Below are 25,312 nucleotides of genomic sequence, written 5' to 3'. Positions count from 1 at the left end.
CCCTACAGAGGACAATTATTTCAGTAGTAAGGGTAGACTACGGCCTCTACAGAGGACAATTATTTCAGTAGTAAGGGTAGACTACGGCATCTACAGAGGACAATTATTTCAGTAGTAAGGGTAGACTACGGCCTCTACAGAGGACAATTATTTCAGTAGTAAGGGTAGACTACGGCCTGGCAGTTGGGAGACTATGGCAGCTATAGAGGACAATTATTTCAGTAGTAAGGGTAGACTACGGCCCCTACAGAGGACAATTATTTCAGTAGTAAGGGTAGACTACGGCCTCTACAGAGGACAATTATTTCAGTAGTAAGGGTAGACTACGGCATCTACAGAGGACAATTATTTCAGTAGTAAGGGTAGACTACGGCCTCTACAGAGGACAATTATTTCAGTAGTAAGGGTAGACTACGGCCTCTACAGAGGACAATTATTTCAGTAGTAAGGGTAGACTACGGCCTCTACACAGGACAATTATTTCAGTAGTAAGGGTAGACTACGGCCTCTACAGAGGACAATTATTTCAGTAGTAAGAGTAGACTACGGCCTCTACAGAGGACAATTATTTCAGTAGTAAGAGTAGACTACGGCCTCTACAGAGGACAATTATTTCAGTAGTAAGAGTAGACTACGGCCTCTATAGAGGACAATTATTTCAGAAGTAAGAGTAGACTACAGCCTCTACAGAGGACAATTATTTCAGTAGTAAGGGTAGACTATGGCCTCTACATAGGACAATTATTTCAGCAGTAAGAGTAGACTACGGCATCTACAGAGGACAATTATTTCAGCAGTAAGAGTAGACTACCGCCTCTACAGAGGACAATTATTTCAGTGGTAAGAGTAGACTATGGCCCTACTGAGGACAATTATTTCAGTAGTAATAGTAGACTACAAAATCTCACATCCATAGTTTAATTAATTAAAACAAAGGGTAGGTTTATTTATAGTTTAAGTCAATGAACATACTGTGACTAAATCTTAGTACAAAGCATCTCATATCTTAAGGAAAGTTAAGAGCTTGGCACTCAAGTCATTGCATTTATTTACAGGGTAATCTCTTTGCCATCTTACCAGACAATCTTTATCACTCAACAGTGGGAAATTTCAATGGGAAAATCAAGATTTCAATTGCACAAATCTTCATGCCTCTCAGAAAAACACACTGAACAACCTCCTTTACCATTTCAATGATTACCTTGAAACATTCTGTTGCTCTTTGTGGTGGACTAATTAGATTTTTGAAGTTATACACCCTTTAGAATATCTAAAATTGGGGCTAGAAATTGGTATTCTTAAGCTCTCCTTAATAGGGTGGAGGGTTGGTCAAGGACACATTATAGTGAGTCAGCTGATATGTTAACAACTCTGCTGCCCCGATTAGAGCCTGTCCGAACCGAAATTACGGTCTGATTGTAAAATATGGTGGAAGGGATTGATCTACAGTGTTCTGACCATTACTCAGCATGCGAGAGTTTTGTCCAAGGAAAGGAATCTCTCCACACAATAGCCAGTGGGATACTAATGTAACGACAGCTGGCTGATTGCTCCCAGAGACATATTTAATCATGGAGACACTGACTACAAACTCCTGGGTCGTAGTCTCATAAAGTAACAGTTTAAACCAATATACATCTACATAAATATACATAAATCAATGCAATGCAATGATAGAAGCAGAAAAGACGTACATAGAGAGAATCTTCTAGAAATTTCAAAGACTGGAAAAAATCTTTAATAAATTAATCAATGTGCATTGTACTGTAGCATTAGACTTAAGCACTGTACTTTACGAGGAAACACGTAAATAAAATTGGCACCTACATCTTGGTCTCTAGACCTGTACAGTGTGTAAACTCATTACCAAGCATGGTGAGTGACATCTACGATATAGCTCCATCTTGGCTGGAAGACCTTTGTCATATGCAAATTTCTGTTTTCACAGCTAATAGGTACTCTACAAGATAAGCACAGACACAGACACCGTTCAAAAGCCAGGTTTGGTCCTTGCCAAGAGTTTTGTTCCCAAGTAGACAGGCAAAGACAATTACTTCCTGTTTAGCAGACGTGAAAAAAATCTGAATCGCAACCCCGGTGATAGAATCGACATGATATTTTTATTGTTGCTAAAGGATCGATAAAATAAGAAGTCAGGTTTCATTGGATGAAATCACCATGGAGACATATTTTTCGGTGGGATTAACAGGCCAAGGGGAGTAACTCTAACCGATACGTTTACTTTCGATGTTGTTGTATTTATAAAGTTTTCCTTTATCATGTCTTTGTAAGTGATTATTAAAAAAATCCTAAAACCAATCACACATTGGTTTTATACATGGTCCTAAAACGTCGGATTGATACTACGATTATAGAAGTAGTAAGTACATGTTACCTGACTAGTGCCAGCTGGAGAGTACTAACTTCCTGTAGTACCGTGTTGTAGTGTACGGCTAAAGACTAAAAGGTTACTAGTTCGAATCCCAGCAGGACAGGGTGTTTTTCATTTCTCCTTCCTATTATACTAGAATATGTTGCTTAAAATAAAGGATAGACAAGGAACAGGGAAGAAATGAAAAAAATTCAATACATTGTTGATATTGAGTAACACAGATTTCCAGGCTTAGATAGATATCATTTACAGTAACTAAATGGAATTCCCTTGTCAACGAATTCATCCCTGAAATTTAGAGAAACTTCTCTAGGCAATGAACTCATCTTTCACATTAAGATTTATTTCCCTTGTCAATAAATTTCTGATTTTAGAGTTGTTAGTGAATTAATTTTTCACATTAAGGGTCACTTTCCTTTTCAATTTAATCTTCTCTGACATTTAAAGTAACTTCTGTTGTCAAGGAATTAATTTCCTAAGTTTAGAGTTTTAGATTTAACAGTATATGGGCTCTCATTAAATTAGGAGAATTTTTTCATTTTTTAAAAAAAAAATCAACATTTTATTTATTTAAGAAGAGACCTAGCGACCTGGAAGGTCACCTGAGATAAACAATATTGGATATAAAGGTTAAACGGTAGCTTTAAGTATTACCAAAAAGAAATTGTGACATTATGAAAGAAAGCCAGTGTCAATACATGCATTCCACCAAAACTGTCATCCTATACTTATAAACAACATGATGCTAAAAAAGGTAATTATCGTTTAAAAATCTATAGTTCACTTCACCTCCTCCCCACATGGAAATATCAAACCTTGGGGGTCATGAAATTCACAATTTTGGTAAAGCACCTTAAGATCCTTCCAACAACAAAAAGCGTTTGATTTTACCATACTTGGGTGTTGAGAAACACTTTTTTGAAATTTGTGTCAATTTGACCTCACCCTCATGCCCTTGAGGTCAGGGACCCTATAATTCACCATTTTATTTTTGTTTAACTGTGATCAGGGAAGGTTTCTGCAAAATTTCTTTGAAATTGGTTTAGGTTTTTTTTTTGAGAAGAAGTCGAAAAATTGATGAAAAAACAATACTAAGATGCAGGACAAAAGGTGACCTCAATATTATCGCCATGAGGTGACCTCAATATTGTCGCCATGAGGTGACCTCAATATTGTTGCCATAAGGTGACCTCAATATTGTCGCCATGAGGTGACCTCAATTTTGTCACGATGAGGTGACCTCGATATTGTCGCCATGAGGTGACCGCTGTATTGTCGCCATGAGGTGACCTCAATATTGTCGCCATGAGGTGACCTCAATTTTGTCACGATGAGGTGACCTCGATATTGTCGCCATGAGGTGACCGCTGTATTGTTGCCATGAGGTGACCTCAATATTGTCGCCATAAGGTGACCTCAATATTGTTGTCATGAGGTGACCGCAGTATAGTCGCCATGAGGTGACCTCAATTTTGTCACCACCTATGATAAAAGCATAGAAATGGTATAATAATCATTGTCAATAGAGAAAAAGAATGTTCTGATGAGTCAATATTCTTGATTGAAATGTATGACTAGAAACCATGCAATCCTGATAGTACAAATGGAAAAGAGCATATCGTCATTTGGCAATATCTTTTAAAGTGCTTTGTATCATTTGTACAAACATAAAGCAGATGAGTTTGGAATATTCAGTTCAATCAATACAACCTTTGAGGAAATGTACACATTCCTATAGAAATCTCCTAACCCTGGTTATGAAAGTGGAAAAAAGCATTTCATCAAAGTCTTGTGTTCTTGTTCATACTGTGGATTGTGTGATACTCGGCAACGCCATCAGTGTTGTACAATACAGAACAGTATAGCATCTCAAGCTCTCTCCCATCGACTCTGCTTCATTGACATGCAGGACCAACCATAGATGACAGGAGGAAAGATTAGAGTTTTCCAATAAATTTATCGACAGGAGTACAATAAAATACTGATATGGTTTGATAGTAAGTATGGAAAGAGACGAGAACACATGTAGTGACCGACAGCACATTAAAGTACACAAATCGTGTCCCATCTTTATTGAATTTCCCCTAAAGTGCAGGAATTCCAACAGTGTCACAATTGTAAAGGATGAAGACAGGTTCCCTACCCTTAGTTTGCGTCCGTATCAATCACATGTACAATAAATGTATCAGTGCGAGACTCCTGGGATTCATCAAATTATTACATTTTTTAGTGAGGACACTATCTGTACAGTAGTGTAAATAAAGGTGGGCTAGGCTGTCCCCCCGGGGCTTGGGAGTGTTGATATGGGAGGGCATCAGGGCAAGGAGCGCAGCTGTAATTGACGAGATGAATTGAACACATCATCACGCTTGAAGGTGGTGATACAACATAGGCATGTCACAACAAAACGCTGTCGTCAGAAATTCTCCATATCAATAGATTTGCAAATGATCATTGATGGGTTGCTGGAGGAAAAAGTGCTGAAGAATTATAAATGATATCAGAGAAAGTTGATTGAAGATGATTTTCGACAGAAAATGGCACCTAAAATCAGCCATAATGGCCACCATACAAACATGACCTCTGTAAGCATTATCTTTAGACGACCTTTACCTCTGTAAGGTCATGTCAATCAGGCAATAAAGGTGACCTATGTAAGGTCATGACCTTATGACAGTGGTGACAGTAGTAAGGTCATCATGACCTGCTAACTATGTGACCTGTAATGTAATTATGTTTTGGCAATGATGACCTCTGTAATATTCTGACCTTTCAACAATGGTAACCTGGGTAAGGGTGTGACCTTTAGAGACTGGTGACCTCTGTATTAGCATAACCTCTTAAGAATGATAAATCCAATTAAAATCATGCCAGTACTTTCACAAGTCAATGACAGGATGTTTTCTGTTACTTTGACCTGGCAGGAACATCAATCTATGTAGACATAAAAGTGGGGACAGTTGAGCTCAGTAGGCCAATGTAACCTATTTCTACCAAAATTTAATCTCTTAAAGAAAGTAAAAGTCAATAAACAGTGTCTGCTGGTAGATTTAATGATCTGGAAAGAGTCTATAAGGGTGGTGATGAAACCTCAGGGTCAGACTTTTACAACCAGATTCAGTGGTGATTGGACGACATCCTGGGGACAGAGTGGTGGAAATGACATTGCAGGTTCGTAGACTTATTACACCAGAATTTGTGGTGGTGGGGATGACATTTTGGGGTCAAAAACTTTTGAAACTAGAATCTGTGGAAATGGCAACATTAACAATATTTGGATACTTATAAAATCTCTATAAGGTACAAAGCATTAACATTTCAATGCTGTGACCATCGACAAATAACAATCAGGATACATTTACAAGAGATCCCAGAGGGATCTTGGCACCCACCATTTGAGGATCTGTTTTCAGTTCTTGAAGATTTGTTTATTTTTTTTTGTTTGTTACAGGTGTTGTAAATGTTCATGAACTGGTCTTCATTGAATGTACTCAATGATGGCACAAGATATTTTTATTAAGCACCTATTAGCAAATATCATTTGAAAAAGATCCGAAAGTATTATTAGATAGCAGTCAGTTACAGGTGGATAATAGACAATATGCTTCTACTGTATTACTGTCGACATCCAAGATGGCTGCCTGTGGGCCACCTTGATTTCAAATCAGTCCAAAAAAGGTACAATGCACAACTAGGGACCAAGGGAAACCAATATCTATGAAATATCAGAAGGATCCATCTAGTACTTCCTCAGATATAGCAGTAACAAGATTTTACTCTCATAATCCAAGATGGCTGAATGTCAGCCATCTTGAATTCGAATCAGTCCAAAAAAGGTACAATGCACAACTAGGGACCAAGGGGAACCTGCATATGAAATTTGAGAAAGATCCATCCAGTACTGATGTTGGTGGGCTAAAAATACAGTCGAAACTTGTTATCTCCAAATTCAAGGGACCATGGAAAATATTTCTACTTATCGGAATTGCGACAAACTGTATAAATAAGGTTGACGATATCAGTTTCTTGACGTTGATTATGGTTGAATGAAAAAGAGCAACAACAGCACACAAGCAGTGTAGTTCTGTTATTTAAAATGGCAGTAAATAAACAAATAAATTTATCTCTACGTTCTCTTTTACTTGTTCATTCTTAATCAACAAGAAATGAAATAACGACTCCAATCAAATACATTTGTACTCGCGTCATTCCCTCCCATACACGTGTACAATACCCTTACTGACCAGGCACATATACATCATATATTTTACGGAATGACAATAAAACATAATTATAATTTGCTTTTGATATGCTACAAGAAACAATGTATGAAGCTACAGATCGCATCAATATGACTTTAATATGAATAAATAAATGTATGAAAAATGTGGCACTAAAAAGTTTTTACCGTTACAGAATACATCATACAAGCACTAGACTAACAAATCACACACAAGATATAGACTCTATCAATGAAAAACACTTTCAGCACTTCATTGTCCAAACACTAAATTTGACACGATCACAGTCTTTTAGTAAACAAGCTCAAAATTAATTAATTTCTCTTCAATTGTGGGGATCAGATTTTGTCAAAAAGTTTGTACTGGTTTGATGGTTTCGTTTTTATCATTGCGGAACATGCATGCAACCAAGCTAAATGTTTTCATGTCTTGTGTAAAGGTGCTACTATTTTAACATACAGGTAAGTCACTGCTACGGGATGTTGACACTAATTAGGAAGCCAACCTTTAATTGGATAATTAAATTGGTAATTAATCGTCAGAGACCAAGTATTGTGTACATGATGTACAGATACGCTGTAATTAGCCATGTATTACGCACAGATGACTTTCTAATCTGTATGTGTATTGACAAATTTCGATAGAAGACGTGCTGATGTTTTGACAAAAATTAATTTCTAGACAACAAATGATTTTTCCCTTGCTTTACGATTAAAGGAACTGAAAAATCGCTTCGACTCAACCGAAATTTGAACTCAGTGAAATTCAATCATCTTAACTAAAATTACATAGACATAGATGGAAAAAACTTGGGACTTGAAAATTAATGCAACTCCAATGGAATTTTGCCTCAAGCGATTTCGAGACAATGAGTTTCAAATGTAGAAATATTATTAGAATAATTTTACTGAAACAGTTCAAATGGCAAAAGGATTCTGAAAGATTAAAAACAAAAACTAACCCTAGAGATTGAAATCAAAACACAAACAAGAGGCCCACAGGCCCTGTATCACTAACCTGGTTTAGTCTGCTGAAATTGATTTACTTTAACTAATGGAAAAGTATTTAAGACACTTGTATCTATTTCCCTGTAACAAGCTCAACCCTCCTTCAAAAGGCTGTTAGAGGCAGCTGTTTGAAAATAATGAACCGAGTTCTCAACATAACAAGGATTTTAAAGAATTTGCTAATGTCCACTATATGGCCCCATCCCTCTCATCCCCATGGACCAGAACCCACTGTTCATACAAGATTAATCCCCTTTTCTCAAGCACATCTCACACCTGATTGGGACAGATTCAAGACATTTCTAAAAAAGAAGAATGATCTCGAAGAGTTTGCCTACTTCCCCTATTGGGCCCTATCACTTCCCTATACAGGGTTGAGATCCATCATTCCTACATAATTGATACCTCTTCACCTAAGCATGCATTTGGCCTAAATGGGACAAAGTCCAGAAAAAGAAGGATCTTACGGAATTTACTCTATTTTCCCTATTGGGTCCTGCCCCTCTGGCCCCATGTGGCCGTCACTCAAGGTTCATACTAAACTTGTTTCCCTTCACCCAAGCATGCTTCAGACCAATTTTATACAATATTCTTAAAGAAAAAGATAGATTTTAAAGATATTAATAGATTTTTTCCTATTGGGCCTGAGTTCAGGCTATGGGTGGACCAGACCCACCAATTGACATAAATTGTTTTTTTTCTTCCCTAAGGATGCTGCTGACCAAATTTGATTAAAAACTGCTTAATTGTTAATGTCTAGTTGCAGTTTATATGAAAAGTTTACAGATGATGGACAGACATAGGGCGCCACAGTATCCCTATAGCTCACTTGGTCCTTCGGGCCAGGTGAGCTAAAAACTTGGATGAGATCTTGCATCATAAAACGAAAATCAAACCGCTCAATGCTATACAAATTCCCATATAGACACTTTTTATTTGCGATATATATAGCAAAATGTGGATTTAAACGACATACTAAACACTGGGTTGTAAAACAGAAGGGGAGTTTTATGGACCAAATATACATATAAATGGAAAACAAACAAAAGAGAGTCCATTTGAGACCTGTTTCTCATGATCTATGAGCTGAATAAAATGGCTGACATATGCAAATTTGATAGATAAAAGTCTGTTTTTTTCTGTCGGAGCTCAATGTGACAAATCGTTTGACTTTGAAATCCCATATGCATCAGAAAATAGACATCTGTGTACACATTAAGTCTAAATCCCAAATATGGTGTTTGTTCTAGTATGTGTATCACTTTGCATGTATCTTAGAAAATTAAATGAAAAAAAAATGATGCCCGTAAAACATAAATCCCCCCTAAATGTGACCTTTGACCCTTGGACTAATGACTACTTTAATATAAATAAGATGTACAACTTTAGGTATTGTGTTTATCTATGAGCTTCTTATATCCATAGTTTTAGTACATGTTAAAATTTTGTCATAACACGTTATCTTTAACTATTGTAAAATGTAACATGGGGCGATGGGTGGAATAGTTGTAAAAACTTGATGAAATATGAATCAAATCTTTTGATGTTATCAGGATATGACTTATCAAAAGGTGAAGGAATTCTTGTACCTTTAACAGGGATACCTTGTATGAGTTATCTCCCTTTGTTGAAAGTAGGAAAAAAAAAAAAACCTATTTATGACACCACAAAATGTTAATATATAGTCTCTAAATGCTGTGAATGGTTTCAAAAATTAATTTTGAAAGCATTACATTAATTTCTACCATCCATCATTATTTGAAGTGTGTATACAGAAACAGTGATTCTATCAACAGATTGAAAGAGTTGGAAACATGTAAACAGAATCTTATCAACGTTAATTGGAAAATGATGTCAAACACTTATACCATGAACTTTTAATCCGACATTATTTCAGCAATAATAATTGCTTAAAATTAAAAACAATATATAAAAACAGAGATTTTTGAAGCAAAACTTCCACATCTGTAAAATGTTTCATAAATTATCGTAAGCCGAATCGGTATATAAGCTGCAGGGTTACTTTTTAGCAGTTTCATCCACATATAAGCTGTACCCTTTCTTACAATATGGTGACCACTATCGTTGATGTACTGATAACAGGTAAATGTAAATATGAAGTTGGTGCAGTGAGAGCGAAATACCCTTGAAAGACCTGAAATATGATTTAGACACAGTAGTAGAATTATATGTAAGCCTGGTAAATATTAGCCCCAAGGTATTGCTCGGAGAGAGAGCTCTTTATCTCAATAGATTGAGCGTCAGACTAGTAAGCCAGGAGTTCTGGGTTTGAATCCTAACGAGGCACTGGAATCGATAATGTTATCTATATTATTAATACTGATATCTCAACAACTCACCTTCTACGATGAGATCTATCCGCTGTGCTACCTGTCCGAGAGAATTACGGAATGTACAACTGTATGGACCGCCATCAGAACGTTCTAAGCTACGAATCGTCAGCTGAGTGCGGTCCGGACTTAGGGAAATGCGAAGTGAGTTAGTGAGAATCTCTCCATCTTTGGTCCATTCTACATGTGGTTCTGGAGACCCCTCTGCCTGACAAAACAGTGTGACTGTTGCCCCCTGTTGGTGACGGAGTGTACTAGGAGAGCTGTTTGTGATCTTAGGGGGAGCTGCAAGGACATAAAATAAAAATACATGATTCATTGAATTTCAAATACAAGTACATGTTATAATTGTTTGTATAAATACAGTTTACGTAACGGTACTGCATGTTTTAGGACACACTAAATACTAAAAAATTCCTTCTGAACAAAATACTGGAAAGATCTGGGGTCAAATTATTGTATTTAACATGCAAATTCATCATTACAGAATAAAGAAATAATATCGGTTTATAATTTTATTGAATATTAATTCTGTCTTTTTGTATAGCAGAGTTATCTGCCCTTGTGAGTAGGTTATAATTGTTATATCATTTGTAAGCTAGAGTAAAATCATGAGAAAATGTAATATTTGACTCAAATTAATGCCATATCCATAAGCACCTGCTCATCACAAGGGCAGAAAACTCTGTATTGTAACAAAATGGAATATGTTTGGATGGGCTTATTACCAAAAGCAAAGCCTTATTGTTGGGTAAGTAAAATGGACAAGATTTAAGAATTCTCAGAGGTCATATAGGAGATATTTCAGTGTTTCACTTCAAAATAGGCAAAATAGAACTCTTCTGAAAGTGATGTATACATGTCAAAATGTTATTACAAGCTTTTGTTTGACTCAGAATTCTTAATGATCTGATTCCTTTGATACCACAACCTAACAATCTATATTTTGTATAGATCTTGTAACATGTTAGTTACATGTCACAGTGTATGATAGCTAATGTTACCAATTCAATCAGACAAGTTAAGAGGAATTGCGAAAAAAAAACCCCACAATTTTACAGCGAAAGTTTAGAAACTTATTTTGTCTTACAAACCATCATATAATCAAATTATGAACATTTTGAAGGGGAAAAAGTACAAATTATACCCAAATCTCTCCCCATGAAACAAAATTTATCTAAAGCTACAAATGATAAATTATACATTTCCAGTAAAATTCTTTTGGCGTTTATTTCCTTGCGAACATCACCCGATCAATATTTATCTAATATATATGATCAACAAGCATGCTTCCTGCGCCAGGAGATGTATAGCTGTGTATGTCTACACGACCTTTCAGCTCTGCAACTGTTACTAATATTGAGTGCCTGGTGTTTATTTCCCATTTAAGGGAAAGGTCCGATTTCCAAATAATACTCTGGTGTCTATATTTTTGTCATATATCTTCCAAATACAATGAGACTTAGTCTATTATGACCAGCTTATTATCTTAAAATGAACTCTGAGTAAAAATAATTCAAAGGAACTTTTTATTTTCTAATCGGAAAAACAAGAACTATATAAAACATATGTTCAATATTGCTAACACTACATATCTCTCAGATTCCAGTCAATTAATTTTTTAAAAGATTGTTCAAATTATATTCATACAAAATGGTCTATAAAAATGGAGATTTATAGACAGCAAGCTGTTATTGAAATGAAGTATGTACTTCCAGAATCTATTCTATAGAAATTAAATCTTTTCTGCAGAATTATTATAAATTGGAATGAACAAATTTCAAACTGTACAACATATAATTCTTTTATCCAGAAATTATATTTATTCAACAGATGTTCAACCGAGAGTAACTCTCAGTAACCATGTCCATTCTGAACACCTCCACCAAAAATCCCTAACTTTAGAATGATTTTTTTTACTTCCTTTATAAAATTCCTAATGAAGATTTCATATTATCAACTAAAGGATTATTTGGTAAAAGAATAAAAAAAACTTTTTAAATACTATTAAACAAAAACCATATCAAATTGTTTATATTTTCAGCTGTTGCAAAAATTTTTCAAAAACAGAATTCCGATGTCAAACCAAAAACCAATCAACCGTTACCATGGGAACCAAAATCTTCCCCAAGTTTGTAAGACAAAATCAAACTGAAAACAAGGTTCGAACTTAATTAGGCATTTCAACAGACTCATTATTTTTATTACAAGTTTAGACTAATGAAATACTTGTAAGAATTTGAATTTTTTTTTCTCAAATGATTAGTAAATGTACCCTAAAAAAAATAAAATATTAATTTTTCATTTTCCTGGTTTCCTATCTATAATATGTGAAAATAAATATTTAATTAAATTTTTTTTTGAACAATTGAAAGTTGATATCTTTGTTAGACATGAGAATAACATCAAAGAAAACTTGCCCTGTTGGAGAGATCAATGACCACGTGAAAATTAAGAAAAGATCATCATGCTTTATCTTGGTCTGGGGTTCCTTGTAAAGTGATAAAGAATCAATAAAAATGGTGAGACAGGATATGAGACAATTCCCCACTAATTAACGGGCGGTGAAATAACAGTGAGATGTACGTATATAGCTGTCGTGTAATCACAGATATCATAAACTACCAGTAAAAGTAGCGTCCATACAGGTGAATTATCTACAGCCTAATAAACGTAGTGTAGTGCAGGTAAATTATCGGTGGTACAACAAAGGGTTCAGGTGTTGTGTAATCAAACAGCAGCGACAATAATCAGAAAATGTCATTATACTACACCAACTAATACTGAGCATCTGTGAATCTGACGTGAACGGTCAGTCTGGTGACAGAAGGATACATACTATGTACGCCACATGATCTCTCACATGACATTATAACAAGTGTTTCTAATGACATTATCACATGACCTATCACATGACATTATAACAAGTGTTTATAATGACATTATCATATGATCTATCACATGACATTATAACAAATGTTTCTAACGACATCGTCACATGATCTATCATATGACATTAGAACAAGTGTTTCTAATGACATTATCACATGACCTATCACATGATATTATAACAAGTGTTTCTAATGACATTAGCACATGACCTGTCATGTGAAGTCATCATATTTAATTCGTTGATAAATGACATGATAACATGACATTATCACTTGATCTACCACATGACATTGAAACAATGATACAAAAATACTTGTCATAAATGCTATTATCCAGCAGAGTTCCACCAAATTCTCTACTTGTCTCTCGGAGTACCTAATGTCCTTCACACTGAGATTTAAATTCCATCTTGAAACAAACATTCTGCAGAATAGAGTAATCTCCTTCATATGTTAACCTTTAAAGGTAGTTCCTGTGGCCTTGACATGACCTTCACATTAACTTTCGACCATGACTGTATATATCCAACAGGAACAGCGTAGCCATATCTTTTTTTTACAGTATTGACAAAATGATGACTTTCTATGACCTTCATCAACTGATCTTGACTTTGGCTGCAGGGCATGGAAGCCATTAATGCAGATTACATTGCGAAGACCAGGGTCAGATTGGAAAATTAATCTGCACATATTTTGTAATTGGAAGAATTTCAAAATTTCTTGCGAAATGTTGTCCCAGCATATTTTAAAACAGAATAGTGAAAAAACGATCTAATGAATGTTTAACTCTTTTCCCTGAGGCAACCCTTAATGACATATTTTTCCTTCAGAGTTATCTTCCCTTCTCAATTTTGCCAGCATTATCAGACCCCTCGGCCAAACTACGATTCATCTCAATTCAATTTCCAAAGACATATTTTAGGAAATAATTGAGTTTGTGCTGGGAAATTTAAGTGCTGACATTGTGTTTTTAAAAAATCCTTTCCAATGCTATTATCGTTGGGTCGGTTATCAATACGAGGTTTGGCACCTTATATAATCGTAGAGCACAATGCCAATTCAGCTAAAAATCTCCTAACAACACTTAAATATTTCATGGTCAAGGTCATAATTATAACAACAATTTCTTGGGCTTATGACAGAATATGAAACTGAATTAGGCCAAATGAAACAAGAGATCCATAGAGCCTATATTGCTGACCTGGATCTTAAAGCCCAGCATTGTTATACATGCCCATAGGTTGGGTATTTCAAATATTTCCAAATTAAAGCTCAGTCACATAACCTCTTCGATGTGGCAGACCAATGGATAATTCTTATATCATTACTGTCTTTCTCTTTTGGTTCCCAGTAAGAATTTATATGGTTAATGAATTGGTATCTCAACTATATCAACAAGGTAGATTTTAAATAATTGATAAATGATCTCTTCTTTAGCCTCAGGGTGCTGAGACACACCATTTATACAAAACTGATTTTCCTTCACACAAGCATGCTTCAGACCAAATGTGGACAATATCCTGCAATTCCTAAAGAACAAGATAGATTTTAGAAATTGATTGATTTTTCTTATTGAGCCCTGCCCCTCAGGCCCTGGGTGGGCAAGACCCACCATTTACATACAATTTGTTCTGCTTTCCCCAAGGCTGCCTCAGACTAATTTTTTGTTTAAATCTGTTCAGTCATTCATGAATAGTTGCAATATATAGCAAAAGTTGTCAGACACCAGACGCCGAACACCGGATGGCCACAGCATTATCCCTATAGCTCATTTGGTCCTTCAAGCTAACAAAACACTGCTTTCCAGCCATTTCAAAAATATCTTTCTTTGGCATTTCTTTCATGTTTTAATTTTTCTTGAGGTGAAGTAAAGTGTAATTCTATAAATATTCCACATTTTCCATTTATACTATAGACCTGATAGTACCGGGCCCTTTAAATCCTGAACATGAAACAAATATCAATTTGACTTGGCCTTTCACAGATAGGATTCTTTGCATTGAACGCTTCCAACTCCAACACATCATTGTTCCATTGTTCAAGGTTTCTTCAACTTCACAAATCATTTAACTCTTTAAAGCTGAATTGAAATTCAAATTAAAAAAGAAATTTCTTTTGTTTTTTGATGTTAATGTATTTTTTTAAATTTGTGATGCATTTCTTAGTTAAAAAATACTTCAAATATTTGTGTATTAAGTTAATTGTGCTTTGAATATCTAATGCATTCTGATCTTAACACAATCTGAATTTGTCCCCCGGGTAAAAACCTGACTGTTCCTCTTTTTTTCTCTCCATTCAAACAAGAAAATGGCTATATCATGGTGAATGGCAACAACAGAAAACCACACGGCATGTTCCTTACACATGCACAGTACTGTCAATACAAACGTCTGCGAAAGAAAAGCATTTTTGTTCATTTGCTTTCTTATTTAAATGAGCTTACAGAAAGTCATGTGATCATTCAAGGGAATAAGACAAGCCAAGGTCTTAACAGAGCTGGTGGAAATTTTTTTATACAAATCAGAGAAGGAGAAAAAGTTTTGTTAAGGCCGCATGATGTAGTGGGGTTTGTGACCTGTCATTCCCAGAGTGAGGAAGAAAGATTTCACACCACTGTTGTAAATCAAGAGGCTTACAGGCCTGTATCACTCATCTGTTTATTTAGATATCAAACTACAAACCGAGGCTACATCATATTCCTCAATGACAAATCCAATTAAAACATTTAATTTAGAAAGGTTGATATGCCAGATATGACAACATGCGCAGCCGACTGAAAGACTGGAGACTTGTGGAAGAATGTGCCCTGGACAATCAGAAAACAGGATTACAATATTATTTCAGTATTCTATACAGATGATAATTTGTGAGTAAAAACTTATATGCAGAAATGCAGGTCAACAAAGCATTATGTGATCTATCTATCAATACAATTAAAATCTTGGTTACTCCCACCCTTGACTTTCTATCAGTACAACTAAAATCTGGGTCTTTTCTACTCTTGACTTTCTACCAGTACAACTAAAATCTGGGTCTTTTCTACCCATGATTTTCTATCAGTACAACTAATATCTGGGTCTTTTCTACCCTTGACTTTCTATCAGTACAATTAAAATCTGGGTTATTCCTACTCTTAATTTTTAATCAGTACAAATAAAATCTGGGTTATTCCCATCCTTGATTTCTTATTAGTAGAACAAATTATCTGGGCTATTCCCACCCTGGACTTTCCACCAGTACAACCAAAATCTGGGTCATTTGAATTCCCAACCTTGACTTTACACCAGCTCATTTAAAATCCAAGTCATTTTTACCCTTGTCTTTTCACCAGTATGATTAAAATCTGGGTAATTCCCAGCCTTGACATTCTAAATTCAAGCTAGTTCAATGCAATGCGTAACTTTCTGTGTTGTGCACCCATCTAAGATACACAATAATTTGCATGCATTCGAACATGAGCTTTTTTTTTATAAATCAGGATCACTGACAACCTTGACTTTAGGTGCTGTTTTGCATAGTATTCATTATAACATCCAGCATCTCTAGACACTTAAAATCTTGGTTTTTCACTACCTTGCATATTGTGTCTATCTCGCCTTTGATTAAATTACAATGCAGAACATGCAGTCATTAAAATCTAATCTCCAATATTTCTGAACAGTTCCTTCAAATGGGACATAGATTTGATTAAACCACAAAGACAGGGGCCGAGTGTGTTGAATACAATGGTTGTATCTGAAGGACAGATTCTAGATCACTTTCAAAGGGCCCTGTCTAACACCTGTATTAATTGATTGTCTTTGCACATCACCTAAATCATCTAATCTCCTTTTTCATTAAGTTTGCAGGGAAATTACTTTTGTTATAAAACCTTGTTATTGTTTGTCCTTCATCTGGATCAACTAAATGTTTGTAAAAGATTAAATAACGCATCTTATTTTGGAAATCAGCTGTCAGTGAAACTCTTCAAATGGTTTGGAGATACAAGCATTAAGTTAAACCTTCATTGGATCCAGATCAATTTGACATTTATTCCCTGAAAAATTACTTTACAATGTCTGTATTGTTATGGTTTCTTTGCCTCTGCATTAGGGACGGTGAACAAACACAGATTTCTGTGTTATTTTTTCCTGGCCGTGGATGGAATCTTGCACTGTAGCCAGGGAATCTGATGAACAATTGTACGAAACCTATCAGCAATGAGAGAAGTATATATATTAGAGCTTTTAAAGCATTGACACCTCTGATGGCCTACAATGGAACTGGTGTGAAAAGTTCGTAAGAGATGTTGACTTAACAGTGTAATGGTTGTCTATAAGAGAAAAGTGAAGAATGCCACCAACAGGCGGACATGAGGTTTGGCACGCTGGACAGGGCTTAATACCGAACATTCACAAAAAACAAACTTGCTACTGTTTTGATAGAAACCAAGATTCATATCAGGTCTTCTTTAAGAAATACGTAAAGTTATCAAAGCAGAAAGTACAGGCTATATTGATCTATACCCAGTCATGATGGGATAGATGAAAATAAAAACCCTGATTACAGTCATTGGTTAAGTTAGGCATCTCACAAAGGCATTTAAAACACTGTAAGTAACAAATGAATAGCAATTTCCCTTTTCAATGACAAATATTGAAAATACAGGCAATTTTTCTATCATGATTTGCTAACTTCAATCGTTGTATTTTGCAATTACTTAGGAGTTATCTCTCTTGAATATTGATAAAATATTTATCACATAACTAACACAATATAACATATTTATTTCAATCCAGGCCGCTCATTCAGGCTAAACATTAGGACAAATATATATTTGTAATAACATCTTTTAACAGAAAGAGAGAAATTGTATTCACAAGAGACTTTTCAAAGTTATGACACAAAATATTACACCCATGATAAGATTTCAATATATTACAATTAGAAAATTACTCTATCTTCCATCTTCTATAATAGACCTAGATGTTGAAATCTCAAACTACCAAATTCAATGACAAATGTGAACAAAGTTATTGAATAAACCCCAGGGCAACTATTTCCCTCATCCTTTTAAAAACCTTTACAATCATCTCATATGGCTATCAGGATACAGAAATCAAACTATATTCTCTAGATAGCTTTTATAAATTTAACAGAAAAAGCATATTTCATAAAGGAAGACTAAAATCATTATTCTGAGATCAGAGGTGGTTCTTATTCTCGAAGAGCTCCTCTGAAATTTATATCCTCAGGCCATGACATATACGGACTACTTTACAGCCGTAGAATGTTTTCTACTGAATTAAATGACAATTAAATGACATCGCCTACATGTATTTCAAAGAAATTATTTCAAATATGACAGAACATTTTGAAATGACGAGGGGATATTTCTAAACTAAATACAAATAATATGTTTTTATATAGAATTTCTTCTCTTAAATAACATACAAGGCCATGGCGTGTAATTCTATAGGACAGATGTATTGTAAACATTTCAATATTGTATCATCTCTTTTTGTGTATATTTTTCAAAAGCATCATCTATTCTGTTGAACCTTGAATTAAAAGTCAATCAATTTAAACCAGGTTTTTTCCAAGTATATGGATCTGATTTTGGAAAAGTTAGGTAAATTTTTTACATTAAGGTAGCATACACTTTTAAACTTACACTAGTGCATTTGAGACAGATAACAGACCTTGATTGTATAAAACTTTCACAATTCAATAAAATTGTTATACTCTTATCAGATTTCCTAAACAACAATATGTAAACCACACCTATACATATCTCTAACCTTGATGCAATGAAGTTGAAATATTAAGAATATTACAAAATTTTTAAAACTTTTTAAGAAATTTAATTTTCCCAATACGGTCACAGGCTGCATAGCAAGCTTAACATAGACTATGCTTACAGGTCTATCCCAGTCTATAACTGTTAAGAAAGTGCCAGCCAACGGCCTAATTCATCATGTCACAATGGTAATTTTTGTCCTTTTGGAAATTGACGTCTGATTTCTACAAGAGCCTGACCAACCACTAAATTATCTCTGTACTGTGTACAAAAGATTTTCTCTGAAAACAACCATTTTTTTATTGGCTGTGAGTTGATATAGTGTTTTGGACAATAAGAGTACCACAATGTCCTTTTTATACACTTAAAACTACGAGAGTTGTTTTAACGACACCGATGAGCAGCATCTTTCAATACAGATTAAGAATCAGATACCACAGAGGAAATCAAATTAAGTTGTAGGATACAGCTGTTCTGTCCTTCCAGGACTTGGTATGATGTAACAAACAGTAAGACATCACAGATATCTAAAAAGACAAGTTCAATTATTTACCAATGTACAACGACTGTAATCATTGAGATATATACAAGGCCCAGATACAGTCCTGATGAAAAGTCTATTTGTAACGATATTGGTGACCACTAGGAGTTAGACAGTCTGACAGAGACTTGACGATGGGTATTTCCGACACGAAGAGAGTCAATTTTTCTACAGCTGGTTATTTGTAGAGTCGAAAGTCATGGAAACTTGGCAAAACTAACCAGTCAAATTTGAGTTCCATGGTCACTTTAGTCTGGAGCCTGTGTACAACATGAGACAGATATTAATCATGTTTATAACATCAGACGTGGCCAAGGCCACACCTATGTCAGGAGGACTATCCCTCATCTGTGGCCCATCTCGACCTATCTAACATAGCAAAGGCAGTAGAACACTAATGTTTAATCTTGAAATCCCAAAGGTTCTACGTATTTCGTTTATGGGTGGGCTTATTAGAAGAATTAACATTCGATAGTTATGTAATGAACAGATATACCTATGGGTGGGCTTATTACAGGAATTAGCATTCTATTGTTAATTGTATATTAAACAGGTATACATATTTCCATTATGGATGTGTTTATAACAAGAACTAGCGTTCGATTGTGAAAAATAATGTACAGGTATGGGTGGGCTTATTACAGGAGTTTGCATTTCATTGTTAATTCTGTGGAACAGGTTAAGAACGGGTGGGCTTATTACAGGAATCAGTATTTCATTGTTAATTCTGTGGAACCGGATAAGAACGGGTGGGCTTATTACAGGAATCAGTATTTCATTGTTAATTCTGTGGAACCGGATAAGAACGGGTGGGCTTATTACAGGAATCAGTATTTCATTGTTAATTCTGTGGAACCGGATAAGAACGGGTGGGCTTATTACAGGAATCAGTATTTCATTGTTAATTCTGTGGAACAGGTTAAGAACGGGTGGGCTTATTACAGGAATCAGTATTTCATTGTTAATTCTGTGGAACCGGATAAGAACGGGTGGGCTTATTACAGGAATCAGTATTTCATTGTTAATTCTGTGGAACAGGATAAGAACGGGTGGGCTTATTACAGGAGTTTGCATTTCATTGTTAATTCTGTGGAACAGGATAAGAACGGGTGGGCTTATTACAGGAATCAGTATTTCATTGTTAATTCTGTGGAACAGGATAAGAACGGGTGGGCTTATTACAGGAATCAGTATTTCATTGTTAATTATAATGAACAGGTTTAGGTATGGGTTTGCTTATTACAGGAACTAGCATTTGATTGTGAACAGGTTTAGGTACGGGTGGGCTTCTTACTATGCATGGTTTTATCACCACATAAATACTGTATTCCTACATCTACAAGTAAGAAAGGAACATTACATGATCTGCACTTTAAAATTACTTAATTTGTTTCAAAACTCAATTCAATTTACTCTATTTGGTAGAAAAAAAATTGATTGATGTGAAGGTTTTAAAATCAATATCTGTTGAAGTTGGTATTTGAATGAAGCTGCAGTGCAGGAAGGACAAGTGTCATCATTTTGAACAATGTTCTTCGTTTTTTTTAAAAGAATTTACTTCTTCTAAGCATTTTTGGCAAAATTAATGCTAATAAAGGAATTCAAACCTTCAAAGGATGTTTGTGTTGTTCATTTCAAGTTTCTACTGACCAATCAGAAAGCAGGACTATTATGTAACTTTATGCAGTCATAACAGAGCATTGCTTATCAGTTTTCTATATAAAGCTCCATAATTACAACCAACTCATACCTGTTTCTGAAATAATTAGCTGTCTGCCGGTGCAGGAGTCCATTCAGTGCCAATACATGCATTTTGTATAAAACTGTGCAGTTTGGTGATGTATGTACTGATAGAGCCCTATTTTACAGGTAGGACATGTTCCACACCTCTAGATAATGAGGTACAAAGAGAACTTCTAGCCTTTAATCAGTCACAACTTCTGCAGTTCTGTCTGAAACATGCATGATAGTGGGCTGATCAAAGGAATATACTGACAGTTCCGGTCCCCGCACGTTCCGATAACGGGTTCAATATTACAGCTGTAATTATAGAGTGAGGCTGGGGAAAGAGGTCCAATGTAGAGCTGCTAATTAGGCTTGTTATATAGATCTCTATCGCCTTGGTGTGTCCACCATGGGGGATGTGGGTGGGGAAGGGGTGGGCGGGTGTTGTTGGTGGGGGGTGGGGCCGAGGGATCGGGGGTGGGGGTAGAGGTTTGGGATGGGTGTATGATCACAATCGCCCTGATAGAATGTCCATCAGGCGGAGCTGGCCGACATTTAATGACCATTTTCAAATTGGCAGATTTTACAATTTTTTATCGTTTGTTGATGGACAATTGAATCTTGTCAAGTTTGATTTGAATGGCTGTCTTTTTGTGATGACAGTCCTGAAAATCAATAACAATTTTGTGACTTAAATCTCACTAATGACCTTCATATTGTTCTCCTCTATTCTTACACTTACTGAAGTCAACTTCCTTAAACCAGAAAATAGCTCTATATTCCAAACAGACAGAGACCTCAGCAGTGTTCAATTAGACAGGATTTCAATAAGTGTATTTAGTAAAGCAATCAGGAGGCCTGGCTCAGACATGACCATCATTTATGGATTTCTGGACCTCCTTCAAAACCTTTTTTTTTTGATTGGCTGCAGTACCAGATGGAATACAAATTAACTGTAACTTAATATTGTTGGTAACTGAAGGGTATTCAAACAGAAAGAGCATATGTATGCAGAGGGCAAGGTGCAGGACCTATACACGAAGGCTTCTCGAATTCTCAGAGAGCTATAACAGCCAGACACGACGCTCCAGTGATTCGTTCTAAATCATATTGATCACAGCAATCACATGTACATAAATATCCTACTTTTTCTGACACAAGATAATTTTACCAGACAATTTCTGTCTTATCAATAGAAACTGATAGCAGAGACAATGCGTGTGTTATATGTATAGTGGTGTTCTCACTCAATAAATCCTGATATCATCACAGGGAGAGGCCACCATTACACCATCACCAAAAACACCCCAAACTTTACAGCAACACCACTGCTCATTCTGTATACCTCCTGCATGGCAGAGGAGCTTATTTACCAAGATGTGGATGTCATTCCACCAAGGACAGGATGTCATTCCACCAAGGTGAGGATGTCATTCCACCAAGGACAGGATGTCTTTCCACCAAGGACAGGATGTCATTCCACCAAGGACAGGGTGTCCTTCATTCAAGTTGAGGATGTCATCCAAACAAGGACAGAATGGCATTCCACAAAGGTGAGGATGTCATTCAACAAATATGTGGATGTCATACCACCAATATGCTATGGTGGTTATTGCAAAGAATTCTGAGTATATCTTCAGAGGTATCATTTTTACGGAGGTGATTAGAGTGAATGTAGGACAAAGTTACAAAATGGACAGTCACAGGGACAGCTAGTGTGACTGGACAGTGGGACAACCATGTAAAACCCAGTGGAATCAGTGACATCAATTAAATGTTTGTATACAATGACACAATCCAAGCCTCTCTTGGATAGAGATTTGTCTTTTGTGAACAAAATAAAGTATCTAATCATATACCCCATGTATCTCGCACTAAGCTCATTCCAGATAATAAGCCCAGTCACTTCTGATGCAAGTTGAGAATAATTCAAAGTACAGTGGAATATATCCACCTAAAAGGTCAGGCTCCTGTGCCTATAGCAGTACAAAAATATGAATGTATTAATAGTTTTTGGAACCATTCTTTAATGCTAGAACCAAAACTTGGTCCACTAATTTGTCCAGTGTTCTGGGTAAAGCTGACATACATACGGTATCCATGGTGACTAAACGAAGATGTCACCACTAAGGGATTTCTAAAATGGCTGTGGGTCAATCTGATTATTTCCTTCCTACTAATCAGACATCATGCTGAAACTCATTCAGGTATCACCAGCATCTTGTCACTTTCTTCCATTCGGTCAGTCAATGACAGATCATCTGGATGTTACAACAATTGACCAGACAGGTACACACACCTATAATAGTGTGAAATTGTGCCAAACTGCTTCATAGAAATAGACGTCACTGTTGATTTTCTATGTTGTCATATCGTCTGAAGGGGGGACAGGAGTGAGAAAGCAGATTACCAATAATTAGGTTAACACATTCCAGGACAACATTAGCCCCTACAGCAACATCTTCTCATAATATTGGATAATTACAGGGATGGCATTACAGTGTTTTCAGATTTGCAGCGGTATATTGTGACTATACTGTCATAAATAGAGTTTTACTGTCGATCTGGTGTGAAGACGGTAAACCAGATATTTTTGAGAGCCTAATGATCACACACTGACAGAAGTCTCACAACAGGTTAGAGCTATCTACATCTAGATTTAATTTCTGTTACAGTAAATATGTTTCCATGAAATGGTCATGTCATGAATTTTATTTGATAGTCATGTTATCTAGTGTTTAGAATATGTTACTTTTGAATCGCAACTGATCTATTCAAAAGGTTTTCAGGAAAAAGTTTAGAGAGGTTTAGAGTCCAGTTAAGGGAGGTTCAATCTGTCCAGTTTCAAGAGGTTTAATCTGTGCTGTTTTGAGAGGTTTCATATGTCCAGTTTAGAGAGGTTTTCTTGGTTCAATTTTAAAAGATTTAATCTGTCCTGTTTGGAGAGGTTTTATGTGTCCAGTTTAGAGAGATTTAATCTGTCCTATTTTGAAAGGTTTCATCTCACAAGTTTGTCTTTAGAAATGAAGTGTAGGTAATGAGGGAATCACTTACAATGTAAAGTCTACTTGATTCATTTAACAGAAAAAACACCAAACATAAACTGTTGTCTCTTCATTCTGTTTCATTTCCTTTTTATTTCCATGGAAAACTTTGAGAACTAAATGTAAATTGACAGAGTCTGGTGGGAACGGTATGGACATGTATCTACAGGGACGGAGTTCAGTCTGTCTCTCCTGTGGAGATATTACATTATTGGTGTGACATTGGTGATCAAACTCAATACCACACACGCTTTAATCATCAGCGGGAGGCAGGAGATTGAACACAAGCCCGAGGGGGACGGGGAATCACCTCAAACACATTTATCTGTGTCAGTCTTGGCTGTCAAATTGAAACAGAGGTTGCCTGAGTTGAAGTATACTGTGGGCTGTATGGTTGAGATTCGGGGCGTGTTGATGGATTGTAATGGAATAGGATAAAGTTAGTCTGGTAGAATTACATAACCAAAGTGTTCTTTAATATCGACGAGAATATGGAGAAGAGTGAAATTTGATTTGGTGAAGTCAGAAATACAGTTTGTTCTATTTACTTTTTCATGTTAAAAATTACCAGTTCTAAAAACCATACTACAGTAACAACATTTAAAGTATCTTTAGAGGCAAAAGTTTAGAAAGGTCAATATAGAAAACATCTTTTTCATTGTGTTTACTCCAAACATATTTTTTCAAAAACTAGTTTCCCTATGTCAAAAAAATGGCAAGATAAAATGTCAGTATATTTCATGATAATTTACGCTTACATTGTACTTATTATATTTATGGAAGACACCATTTATTGATTGTTTTAGAGAAACAAGCTGTATAAATGAACACCACGATATGCTGGGAAGTACATATAATATCACACTCTTGATGAGGAGTCATATTCTTTATGTGTCTCATCTCCTTGCAATAGATTTTCAGCTTATCATAAACGAACACATAAAGCAAAGATCAGAATAATTTCTGAAATTTTCTTTTTCTTCTAACTTTGTTGCTTTGGTTACTGGCTTCAATGAAAACAGACAGAGTCTGCATCATGGATACTGTCTTACTGCTTGGCCACTGGGTTTGGAAGAAAAAAAATTGTGAAATATGTGGTCACTTTATCGTTCGTTTTAATTTGGCGGACAGGCTTCAACTAAAATTTGTTTAGCATTTCTTGAATGAACAACCCAGATGTAGAGAAGAAAAGATTTATCAAGAAATTATTAAATTTTGGTGATTTCATGGATAACTGTGATGTATGTAGGTACGTTGAAGTTACCAATGTGATTGGATAAAAAGCCATTACCCTTCCTGTCTTCCATATAAGATCATTTCAGACAAATGGTATGTACTTCC

At 35.6% G+C, this 25,312-nt stretch overlaps 1 protein-coding gene across 1 annotated transcript in view; it reads right to left on the bottom strand.

The window, feature by feature from the left end:
- Positions 1 to 25,312, bottom strand: part of LOC132553333 (protein turtle-like) — a 153,961-nt gene that overhangs the window by 33,806 nt on the left and 94,843 nt on the right. The window contains exon 3 of the mRNA XM_060217567.1: positions 10,001 to 10,276. Coding sequence (XP_060073550.1) covers positions 10,001 to 10,276 — 276 coding nt within the window. The remainder of the gene's footprint in view (positions 1 to 10,000; positions 10,277 to 25,312) is intronic.

This window comes from Ylistrum balloti, unplaced genomic scaffold (genome assembly GCF_031769215.1).
Source record: "Ylistrum balloti isolate Yb309-2 unplaced genomic scaffold, AGI_CSIRO_Ybal_v1 Utg370320, whole genome shotgun sequence".
NCBI lineage: Eukaryota > Metazoa > Mollusca > Bivalvia > Pectinida > Pectinidae > Ylistrum > Ylistrum balloti.
Note: the sequence above shows the minus strand (reverse complement) of the source record. Positions and strands in the feature narration are given on the sequence as shown.